This window comes from Erithacus rubecula, assembly GCF_903797595.1.
Source record: "Erithacus rubecula genome assembly, chromosome: 18".
NCBI lineage: Eukaryota > Metazoa > Chordata > Aves > Passeriformes > Muscicapidae > Erithacus > Erithacus rubecula.
The window spans coordinates 14,322,065-14,334,072 of record NC_136670.1 but is presented as its reverse complement, the minus strand read 5'-3'; the positions used below and the strand labels follow the sequence as shown (position 1 = coordinate 14,334,072).

The window sequence follows — 12,008 nt, the reverse complement described above, 5'->3', positions numbered from 1 at the left end:
AACCATTGGTGTCAAAGGACACTTATTGTGGCTATGATAACACCAGAAACCAACAGGATCACATCCTGCATGCAGACTTTCAGTTTTCCTAAGGTTTCCTTTGCCTGGCCAAGACAAAGTTCCAGTGCAAGAGCCCAGATGTGACCAGCACAGGGTGAGGGGATGCTGGAAATAAACATCACTTCTTCCAAGGGCTGGGGTCTGTCCTGCTGTGGGAGGCACAGCCAACACAGGGCTGACTAGAAGCATTCTGTGTTTTGTTGGTAAGCTCTAACTGTGCTGATAGGGAAGGTGCCTTCTGAAGGGATTTATGTGGTTGCTGACAATAGATGTGGCAGCCCATTGCACTAATTGCTTCCTAAGAAAGCAAAATCCCACCCAGCTTCAATAGCCTCAACTGTGAATGGTCTTGCAGATAATGACATGCAGAACTGGCTCTGGTGGTTATTCCTTTCACTCGAAGGACACTGGACTTTCTGAAACACACACCTTTCCAAATGACACCTGTGTCAGGTTTATTGGCTGTTATAGTGGGCATAGAAGAAAATCTCACCAACAAATGAAAGGAAACGGAAGCAAACCTCCATCTGTGGCAGAAGCATGGTCACTGCCCAAGCTGCTGGGCTGGATCAGAGGAAATGTCTGTGCAGAGCTTGAGTGGCTCTGAGGCTCTTGGTGCTGAACTCAGCAGGCCATGAGACGAGCAGGAGGAACATTTATCTCATGGGCTTATTGAATTTCTGTGAATGTGCCTGTGGGTACAGCTACAAAGGAGCAAAGAAGATCATTGCATAAGCAGGTGCATGGGCATGGACAGATTTCACCATAACCAAATCAAAATCTGGTCCCTTTTGGAATGTTTACACTTCTCATTGCTCCACAATTTTTTCTCATTTCCTGATTTTCTCTGAGACCAAAAATAAAAATTCAAAACCCAGTGGGAAAGGAAAGTCTGGACACTTCTGTTTTAATCCAGAAAAAACTTCCCTGCAGGTCCTGAGCACTGTCAGGTCACTGCCTTGAATAAGAGCCTGGAATTTGATGCTCATCCCAACTCCATCATGTCACTATTAGGACAATTGGATTCAAATCCTGTCTCCTCTTTCTGTTGTCAGCTCAGTGGGTGTGAATCTGCAGCCAGGGGTGTTGGTGACCTTTCCCTGCTGCCACCTGTTCCTCATCCCTCAGCAGCAATATCTCAGCTCCCACAGCCAGTCCCTGGGTGAAGTACCACAAACAGGAAAATACAGAAACATGACAACATCAGACAAACCCCATGACCTTTCACAGATGCACTTCCAGGAGGAACGTTGCAGGTGTTTATCAGAAAAAAGGAAAATAACAACAAAATGTTGGGGGATCAGCTGTGTAAATGAACACTGAGAGAGCTTCTAATATATTATTCTGTAATACAAAAGAAGAAATCTGACTTGATTGCCCTATTATAAATTTGCTAAAAATACAGATATATATTTATATTTATATATATATATATATTTTTTTTTTTTCAATCTGAACAGAAAAATAGACTACTCTGGAATGCATGAAAGTCACATGACTTTTCCATACATCAGGTACTTTAAAGCCAACACAATGGCAAGCAGGAGGTACAGAGGTAACCAGAACATCTGTACTTTATTTAAAGCCATATTCTCCCCAAAGGAACCCAAGGCAGCGCTTGCTGTGTGCAGAGGTGACTGACCCCACTGGGGCTGGGGCTGCTCTGGAGCCCAGGGGAGCCCCTGGATCTCCTCCCCAGCAGCTGCAGGGTTGCTTTGGGATGAGGGGCCATGTGGAGCTCACCAAAGAGAGAACGTGGCTTCAGGAACCTTTGTGATGAGTTTTGCATGACCTCCTTATTGACTAGAAACTGAATTCTGCCAAGACATAAGTATACAGTAGGTACAAATATTAACAATACGTTGCAATTTTACAGAAGAGAATACTGTTTTCCTTAGAAATGTGTATCTTATTAGCTGCAAGGGAAGAAAAGGCTACAGTTTATCACAGCCATAGTTGCCAAACAACCTGACCCCTGGGTGTTTGTGGTGCCTGGCCCGGGCAGATTTCCCGGCATCTGACACACGCCGCGTTCAGGGAGGGAATGTGCGTTCCACGCCTTTCTTTTCCTCTCTCTTGCTTTTGGTTTTTTCCTTTCTTCTACCTTTTTTTTTTTTTTTTTTTGGCTCTCGAACTTTTCAGAAAAATGTGGATTTCACAGAAGACTCTTTTGTTTTGGGTTGAGTTTTTCTCCATAAGTGTGCTTAGGTGAAGTTTTTAAGAAAAGGCACTGAGAAATCTACTGCAAAGTCATTCTTTTTTTTTTTTTCCTCTGTTCAGGGTCAAAGCTCAGGGAATCTTTACCCTCCTGGTTAAGAAGACTGCACCCTCTCCTTACACACACACACACACATATATATATGTTTATAGGTGTGTGTTAGAGGTGGTGTTGATGGTGTAAGACACAAGCAAGTGCAGACATCACCTGTGCAGAGAAGGTCCTGGCAGGTGAGATGTCCTGCAGCACGTGGGGCCCTGGCAGCTTGCTCGGTTCTTGCTGCACAGTCAGTTTGCAGAGCTGGAGCCAAATCTCAGGGATTGGACCCCAGGCTTCAGCTCCATGCAGGAGGTGCTGCCTGTTCTCCCCAACCTCTGTGAACTTTGGGAAATCGAACAAACAAAAATTCAATTGTCTGGCTAGGATCTGTAGGATTTGGTGAGCATTGTGTTTTCAAAGCATTGCCTTTCCTCTGCAATGAGTACAGATTTAGTCCAGCTCAGCTTTAGGTTAGAGTAGATTTCCCAGTGCTTACATTATATATATGTGTATTACCCACACACACACATATATAGATACATACTTTGTGTTCAGACTTTATTTCATTAAAATAAATTAAACATACTTCCTTTTTAATTGGGCACAAAATGAGAGCTACATCTTTGTACACAAATAAGAAAGAAATGCTCTTCAAGCATATTATATGCTAAATTTTAAATTATTTGCTTTCTATAAGAAATCTATAGGACTTTGGCTATTTAGACTTTAAAGGAAGATTTTTTAAATGATACTTTTGAATTTGGCTTTCAAAAGTGACTCAGTAAAATGCTACTTTAAAGGTAGGACTAAATAGATGACATAAGGTGTGTGTCGTGAGCGACCACGCAAGGCAGACAGAGGGCCTTTGGTTACAAGGAGAGTTGCACCAGTTGACTATCAGATAAAAAAATGATAGAATTGTTGATTTATACATTTTCGTCAGTGCCATCTATAAACCTAATACATCAATTTGGATGAGAGTGTGGTAAATACTACACTATATGGCTATATTTAAATACGTTCACTTTCGTGATATGCAAAATATGACTTTTTTTTTTTTCCACATGAAAGCATCAGCTCTAAAAATATTTAACTTGGAAATCACTATTACTTTATTTTAAAAAATTCCCTGATTTTTCTTCTTTTTACATTTGTGCTGATGGCAGACATGACTGATCACTGAAACACAGAGATTATATTAAAACTGTTCTCTTTACGATTTCTTGTTGCCGCTCCATGGCCTCAGCAAGCCACAGAATTAATCACTATTTAAAGCTTATCTGCTGGAAAGTTACTTTTTACTTTTTCGTGACGACTCAATCTTAGCCAGTATCTCAGCAATACGTCGGTTCCTCTAAGTACACTTGGATTTACTATGGCCAAATCCTACACCTCATCCCAACCCTTCCTTCGCCGGGCGGAGCCCGCCGGGAACGCGCTGGGGCTGCGGGAAGGCGGAGTAAGGGCGGAGGAAGATCGGGGCTGCGAACTGCACACCCGCGGGATCCCGCACACTTAGCCAGGGAATTCCTACAGACACCCGGGGAGACCCTACAGACACCCGGGGAGATCCTACAGACACCCAGGGAGATCCCGCACACACCCGGGGAGATCCTACAGACACACCCAGGGAATTCCGACACGCACCCGCGGAATTCCTGCACACACACACAGGGAATTCCGGCACACTCAACCAAGGAGTTCCTACATGCACACCTGGGGAGATCCTACAGACACGCACCCAGGGAATTCCCGCACACACACCCGGGGAGATCCCGCACACACACCCGGGGAGATCCCGCACAGTTCCCTCACACACACCGCCCGGGTCTCTCTCTCCCTGCCCTGCCCGGGTCTCTCCCTGCCCTGCCCGGGTCTCTCCCTGCCCTGCTCGGTTCTCTCTCTGCCCGGGTCTCTCTCTCCCTGCCCGGTCTCTCTCCCTGCCCTGCCCGGTCTCTCTCTCTCTCTCTGCCCGGGTCTCTCTCTCTCTCCCTGCCCTGCCCGGGTCTCTCTCTCTCCCTGCCCGGGTCTCTCTCTCTCTCTGCCCGGGTCTCTCTCTCTCTCTGCCCGGGTCTCTCCCTGCCCTGCCCGGGTCTCTCCCTGCCCTGCCCGGTCTCTCTCTCTCTCTCTGCCCGGGTCTCTCTCTCTCTCCCTGCCCTGCCCGGGTCTCTCTCTCTGCCCGGGTCTCTCCCTGCCCTGCCCGGGTCTCTCTCTCTCTCTGCCCGGGTCTCTCTCCCTGCCCGGGTCGCTCTCCCTGCCCGGTCTCTCTCTGCCCGGGTCTCTCTCCCTGCCCTTCCCGGGTCTCTCCCTGCCCTGTCCGGGTCTCTCTCTCTCTCTGCCCGGGTCTCTCTCCCTGCCCTTCCCGGGTCTCTCCCTGCCCTGTCTGGGTCTCTCTCTCTCTCTGCCCGGGTCTCTCCCTGCCCTGCCCGGGTCTCTCTCTCCGCCCCGGCCCCTCCCGAGCAGTCACAGCACGGCGGGCACCGCTCCGTGCCACGGAGACACCTGGCACAGCCCCGCTCGCACCCCGCGCCAGCTCCGACACACGAATGTGCTTATTGCTTTTGTCCGTCCACGTTGCACTCACTATTACGGGTTACAGACAGTGCTCAAGGCCGGGACGGACACACGGCTACATTCAGGACTGACCAACAGCTGTTTTTCACAATGGGAAGGGACGCAATGCACGGACCCGGGTGGCTCCGGGGGTCTCCCTCCCACGCGTGCCCCTCTGCCCCCGGCTCAGCTCCGCAGATCGCGACACCCCGGCAGCGCCAGGGACAGCTCCGGAAACGCCAGAGTTATTTACAACTGAGTTTTACAGTAGAAACAGAGAACAACGGAAAAGTCACCATCACAGTTATCACAGGACAAGTCGTGACTTGCTACAGGCGTGTAACAAATCACAGTCACAACAAGAGGCACAAATTAAAGTAGTGCTTGGTTAAAGTGCTTGATTGTTACACTCTGCTATCCTACTCCAGCATTGCAACAACGACAACAAAAAGTCAACGTAAAGTGCTTTCCCCCCCGCGAGATTAAAAACCAAAGACAAATTATTTCCTACACAATTTGACATAACTTTATTGAAACAATAATATTTTAAAAACCTAGGCTGGTGGCTGCTAGTTCTGTTCACTTAAAATGGTCAGATCTCTCTTTTTTTTTTTTTTTTCTCTTTTTCTTTTAAGATTTTCTGTCCTCTTTATTTTCTTTTTTCATTTAAAAATGACTGGATGCTAACAAAACGCCAGGCCTGATTCTCCTGCCTCTCGCAGCCGCTTGGTGCCACGGCCCCGCAGGAGAGGGAGCACAGCCCGGCCCGGCACGGCTCACTAACCTTTCCCTCTTTTTGCATATTTATGTAACACTTGCATATCTTTCACTGCGCTGCTTGGGCGCAAAAAGCTCCGGAGCAGCCCGGCCGAGCCGGGGAGCGGAGCCCGGGGAGCCCGACAGCGGCACGGCCGGGCTGGGCCGGGCCGGGCCGGGCCGGGCTGGGCTGGACAGGGGTCCCCCGCCAGCCCCGATCCGGGCAGGACCCCGCAGGGCTCCCCGCCAGCCCCGCGCCCCCTCGGAGCCCCCTGCTCCCGCACGGCGCTCGGACCCTCCCGCGCTGACCCTGGGGCGGGTTCCGCCTTTTAGCAGAGGGTAAGTGCAAGTCTCACTATGTCCTAGGGCGTGTTTGGAATTAGATACAAGTGGTGCAACTCACCCTGCTGATATTTCAAAAGAAATCATCAGGTCCTACAGGATATCGGATTGTTGAACACACAAAGAGCATTTTAGGAATTGGTTTCTCTAGACCGCTATCTGTTTCGAATGCTTTTCACTTGGATTTTCCAATAATGCAAGCGTTCCCTGTTACCTTTAAACATAATCTCCATCAGAGAAAGCTGTAGATGGGGAACAGCTGCCCTGAAGCAGCGAGCATTGTGTTTTTGAAAGCTTTATACCAACCCCAGCAATTTATTCCAGAGTTCAAATCTGGCTGCCTTGGCATCCTTTATGGAACTAATGCAAATCAGATGTTAATATTTCCAAAAGGAGCTCTAGCGTTCAAGGGGAATGGATGGATATTTGGTCACATTGGCTTCACTGGACAACATGAAAGGAGATCAATGTGTGATCATGATTTGCAATCATTTTTCTGACTGATGTGGGCAACGTCTTTAGAGTTGTTTCAGAGAAGGACATTTTCACAAACCCACACTGGACCTCCCCCAGACTTTTAGAAACAGGTGGCTTGTTTCAGCCAAGTTCATGCCATGCAAAAGCTCTTTTGTTTGTGTTGACTGTGAAGATACTCCTTTAAAATCTCAGTAAGTTCTTTCAGACCCCACCTCAGATGCTTTGATCATGTGTGTTAGCATGTCCTCCGCTGCCTGGTAATACATGGACTTCTGGGGAAATGTGATTTTCTAGCCTGACAGTCTCCTGATTGCCCTGGGTTCTTCCAGTGATACCTTCCATAGAGAAAATGCAGTTCTGCCCTATCAGCTTAGGGGAGGTGGGTAAAGCAGCAGCTTCTAGATGGTTCTTCTCTGTTCTATAAACAGAGTGGTCCTTTTGCTTTAGGTAGCCACTGTTTGCCAGGCTGTACCTGGGGCTGGCACTGCCGGGCGGGCTGGAGTCGTACATGAGCTGACCCTCGTCGTCGGTGTCGGCGTCGATGTACCTGTGGATGCCGGCATCGTGGAAGTTGAAGGCCAGGGCGGCCTGGGGCTCTGGTGACTTTGGGGGGGTCCTGGCGCTGGCAGTTGTGTAGATGGAGGGTTCTGGGCTCATGAGGGACCTGTCGGAGAGCAGGGAGGCGTCTGCGGCGGCAGCAGCAGCTCCCCGGCCCTTGAGGGGGTCTGGGGGCGCTCTGGGGGCGTGCGGCGCCGGCACTAACGCGCTGGCCGCCTCCTCCATGAAGTTGACTTTCAGAGCTCTCAGTTTGAGGGGGTTACTGGCCTTGATGGAGCTCCTGGGGCTGTCAATGAAGAAGGCGGAGCGCTGGCAGTCGGGCGGCGGGTTGGTTTCGCCCAGCCTGGCGCTGCCCCCCGCCCTGCCCTGCTCGTGGCCCCCCTGGCAGGGCAGGGCGCCGAGGGGGCTGTGCGAGAAGCGCCCCTCGGGGAAGTCGGCGGCGCAGCTGATGAAGCTGTCGATGCTGGACATGCTCCTCATGTCCTGCACGCCGTCCGTGCGCGCCGCCAGCAGCGGCACCAGCGGCCCGGGCAGCGCCTCCAGCTCCAGCTCCTCCTTCTGCCGCGCCTGCCCCGGCTCCTTCGTGTTCAGGTTGGGCTGCGACTGAGTCTTTGCCATCTTGTTGTACATGTCCTCCAGCTGCTGGACGTTCAGGTGTTGGGGACTTGAGGATGACCTGGCTTTTTCTGGGGATCCTTGTTCCTTAGTTTCAAAAGATTTACTAGAACTAGTTTCGGAGAGTGTTCTCTTGGTCCATTTCCATTTGCTTGGAGATAAATGATTGTCCTGAACTTTATCCTTTTTGGCTATGCTTTCTCCATTCTTCTCAACCACGATGTCCATGAGTTCTATGCTACGGGCAAATGCATCCTTCATGTTCATGGAAACGATGCTGCCATTTCTTTTGGCCCTTTCCAGAGCTTCCCTGCGCTTTATGGCTTTCTCCTGCCTCTTCTGCTCCTTGTAAAACTCGGAGAAGTTATTGACAATAATTGGGATGGGAAGAGCTATCACCAGCACACCAGCAATGCAGCACAGTCCTCCTACTATTTTACCCAAAAGAGTTTTGGGGTAAATGTCTCCGTAGCCTACTGTCGTCATGGTGATCGTTGCCCACCAGAAAGAAGCTGGGATGCTCTTGAATTTTGTATCGTCCTCATCCTTTTCTGCAAAAAACACTAAACTGGAGAAGATCATAATGCCCATAGCCAGAAACAAGATGAGCAATCCGAGTTCATTGTAACTCCTCCTCAGCGTAAACCCCAAGGACTGCAAACCCGTCGAGTGCCGGGCGAGTTTTAGAATCCGCAGGATCCTCATAATCCGAAATATTTGGACCACTCTTCGTACATTTTGGAACTGAAGTACACTTTTATTGGATTCTGTGAGGAAGATGGTAACATAGTAGGGTAAGATAGCCAGCAGATCTATAGCATTGAGCGGGCCCTTGAAGAACTTCCATTTCTTGGGGGAGGAGAGGAAGCGCAGCAGGTACTCCATGGTGAACCAGGCGATGCACACCGCCTCCACGTGCGCCAGCTGAGGGTTGTCTGTGGTCTGCCCAAACTCATCCACGCCCTGCAGCTCTGGCAGCGTGTTAAGGGACAAGGCAATTGTAGACAGAACGATAAACATGATGGAAATGATTGCCAGGATCTGCAAAGGAAAGAGAATCTCAGTTAATCTCAGAATGCACGCCGCTGTCTCTCACTGCCCCCAACTCATGGCTGGAGTTTCACTCACACGCTGCAGGACCCATTTTGCTCAGTGCACAGAAGTCAGACAACCAATGCATCCTGAGCTGAGTTTATTTTGGAAGCTGTTTCAGTTATGGCAGGTGCATAAAGCAGATAAAGCATCTTCTTCAACTCCTGTGCTTTCATCTCTGTGTAGCCAAGGAACACGTGAGGAGCAGCCAGGATGCCAGGAGGGCTGTGAAGCAGCAGCAGCTTTGATTAATACTAATGAGGTGCCCAACAAGGCCCATCTGGACAACTAGCTCTGAAATTTAAGCAAGAAGGAATGCAATTGTGAGTACACCATTCGATCAGCACTGTGTCCTCCTTTTAATGAACAGTTAGTGCTGTAATTTGGGGTGCTGATGGCTAATTACAGAGATGTGTGCACAATTCCACTACATAAGCATACACATAATACTCTTATTCAATGACTCATCTCTAAGTTGATTCTCGGTGGTGGTGAAGAACATGAAAACTTCACCAAGTTTTCTAAACATTTTGAGTTTTCCAGAGGAGAGAGCAAGCATCTGAGCAAACCAAACTGGACAGCACTGAGACAGCCAAGGCAGGGCAGGTCCAGTCACTGGAGGCCTCACATGTCTCAAACTCAAGAGAATAAAATGTCAGTCAAGTGTCTCATGGCGAAGTGTGGGGAAATTTAGATGTTAATTACTTCTGCTTTGAAAAGAGCATCTCCTGGAGGCCAGGCACTGCCCCTGAGAAGCAGAGAGCCTGGTTTGCTTTCCTAGAAGGCTCTTCTGGAGGTTTTGCTGTCATTTCTTTGTTTACAGCCCACCATTTCTGAAGGTGTTTGGGATGTGTGCAGTGCTAATTTCAAATAGTTTTGCTTGGCTTTACCTCTGCCCACCATACACAGAGGGGCTTATTTGTGGACTTAGATGAATGTACCTGTTGGGTTTTATCTCCTTCCCTTACAGTGTAAATATTAACACTCCATCTTTATTCAGTGAATGGCATCCAGCAGAAGTAATTGGTGTCAAACCTTCTGTTTCCTTTGATATGCCTTCCTGCTTTGAAGATCAAGGCAATGCCAGATGAATATAAATAAATAAACTGGGAGATCTAAGGGTGGAATTTGATTTTGGTTTAGGAGATTTAGCCACAAAGCTAAGCAATAAACAGAGGCAGACATTTGTCATTTCTCCCACAAGTTGCAGCAAGATGTCACTTGTGCTCCCAAGATACAGATTTTCCCCCTTACTCATCTACTGCAACCTCATCTTCAGGAATTTTCTTAGGCTAAGGAAAACTTCCAAATGTGAGTTGATTGTCCTCAGATATTCAAGGCACTTTCCAATTGTGAAGTACATGAAGCTGAGATGGAGTCTCTCCAGCAGGGTTTAGATCCCTCTCCTGTCAGAGACACCCTGTCCTGGAAGCCTCTCCCATCCCCTGAGAGCCACCCCCAGAGCAGCTGTGCACAGAAAACTTCATCCAGCTGCTGCTGCCAGGCTTTAGCACTGTTCAGTTGCACAGGGCACTGTCCCAAAGTATTTACAGTCTGGGATTTCAGATTATAGAAATCACCATCTGTCTCTCTAATAAGGTTTCCCATCTTGGCTGCACTGAAGCTCTGGCTTGGCAGCTCCTGTATTTTCCACTGTCAGTAATGAGAGAGCTGAAGGGAAGATGTTTGCACTGCCAGGGAGGGCTCTGGGGATGCTCTGCATCACAGGCAGCCCTTCCATCCCATCCCTGGCCTTTCCTCCTCCATTTACTCTCCAGGTTCACTTATCTTTAACAAAAAAGCCAATGGGACCAGTTTGAAGGTGAGCAGAAACAATCCCTCTGCAGTGCATGAGGCCCCAGCTCTTACAAAACTGGAACTCTTTTTTTCCATTCACTGTAAAAAAGCACCTGTGGTCCCTGTTACAGAGCACTGCCCCCAAACCTCGCTGCTTCCCCAGCTGCTCACAGCTGCATGAGATGGAAGGAAACATGGGAGAGGGCTCCTCAAACTGAATTTAATTGCTTAATTCCTCAAAAGGCATTAAACATGGTGCTGGTGAGAACTTGGGATGGGCAATCAAAGAGCTGAGAACCTCAATTCAAAAAAGAGGCTGAGGCACAGGAAGGTCCCTGGAGCTCAGGCCTGGGCTGGCAGCAGGAGCAGGGATGGAAAGTTCAGCATCAGAGGCCTGTCAGATTTTGTGAGTGCTGCAGAAATGTCCCTGTCCCAGGCCCAGAGCAAGCTGTGCCCTGTGCAAGCCCCAGTGCCCCTGCAGCTCTGGATGCTGGCCTGGCAGGTGTTTGTGGCTGTCTGCTGTCCTCCAGCATCCCTGCAGGAGCACCCAGAGCTGCTGACTTGGGTGCCCGTGTTTGGCCCTACAAAATGCTCAACTAACACTGGCAAAGCTTGCAGCCTCAAACTGGGGGCACAGGAAAAGCCAGGAGTCACCAAGAGCTGGGACGGGTGCCGTGAGCACAGGCTGGGGGCACGGGCAGCTCAGGAGCCCCTGGCTCTGTGAGCCCCGGAGCCTGGGCAGGGCTGGGCAGCTCACACACCCTGCAGCTGCTCCAGGCACTGGGCTCTGCCTGCTCTGCCCACAGCACCCCCAGACCACCCCCAGACAGCCTGCACGGCACAAGCCCTGCTCGGCTGCTGCCTTGACTCCTGCCTTTCAGCACTGCACCACCACTGAACCCCTCAGGAGCTTCACCAGGGCACTTGCAGGACCCCTGCCCATGGCCTGGCTCGTGCTGCAGTGCTCAGCACGGGCAGGATTTCAGGAAAGAGCTTCTCTTCCCTCAGCCAGCTGTCTCACAGGTTTTTGTGGAGTGAATGTGTGTTCCCTTTGTGGCAGCTAAGTAACCCAAGGACAGGCAGGGCAGGGTTTGGATGAATTTAAAGCAGTTGCCTCGCTGTGATTAGCATGATTGTACACACATAATGGTAATTGCACATGCAAATGAGACAAACAGGCTGATTTTGGGAGCCAGTGCAGCCGGTTTGTGCAACTGCTGTTTCCTGAGGCAAGATGGATGTGCCGTGCTGGCGAGCCTTTAACCCCCATCTCCCCCAAATTCCCCCCAAAACCAGGCAGGCCACCTGCACCTGCACCTTTCAGGAAATCCCACCTGTGCTGCTCCTGCTTGCTGGGTGAGGGGCCCAGGGTTCAGTGCCAGGTCTGTGCTCATCCTGGGAACAGGGATGCTCAGCTCCCCTCCTGTCTGCAGCAGTTTGTGTGCTCACCTCACACACAGGGGTGAGGTTTGTGCAGCAGGGACAAGCCCAGCACTGAGGG

General features: G+C 50.0%; 1 protein-coding gene across 1 annotated transcript in view; it reads right to left on the bottom strand.

Annotated features, from left to right (window-relative positions):
* Window positions 1-5,370: 5,370 nt before the first annotated feature.
* Window positions 5,371-12,008, bottom strand: part of KCNB1 (potassium voltage-gated channel subfamily B member 1) — an 82,670-nt gene continuing 76,032 nt past the window's right edge. The window contains exon 3 of the mRNA XM_079321745.1: window positions 5,371-8,659. Coding sequence (XP_079177871.1) covers window positions 6,659-8,659 — 2,001 coding nt within the window. The 3' untranslated portion in view covers window positions 5,371-6,658. The remainder of the gene's footprint in view (window positions 8,660-12,008) is intronic.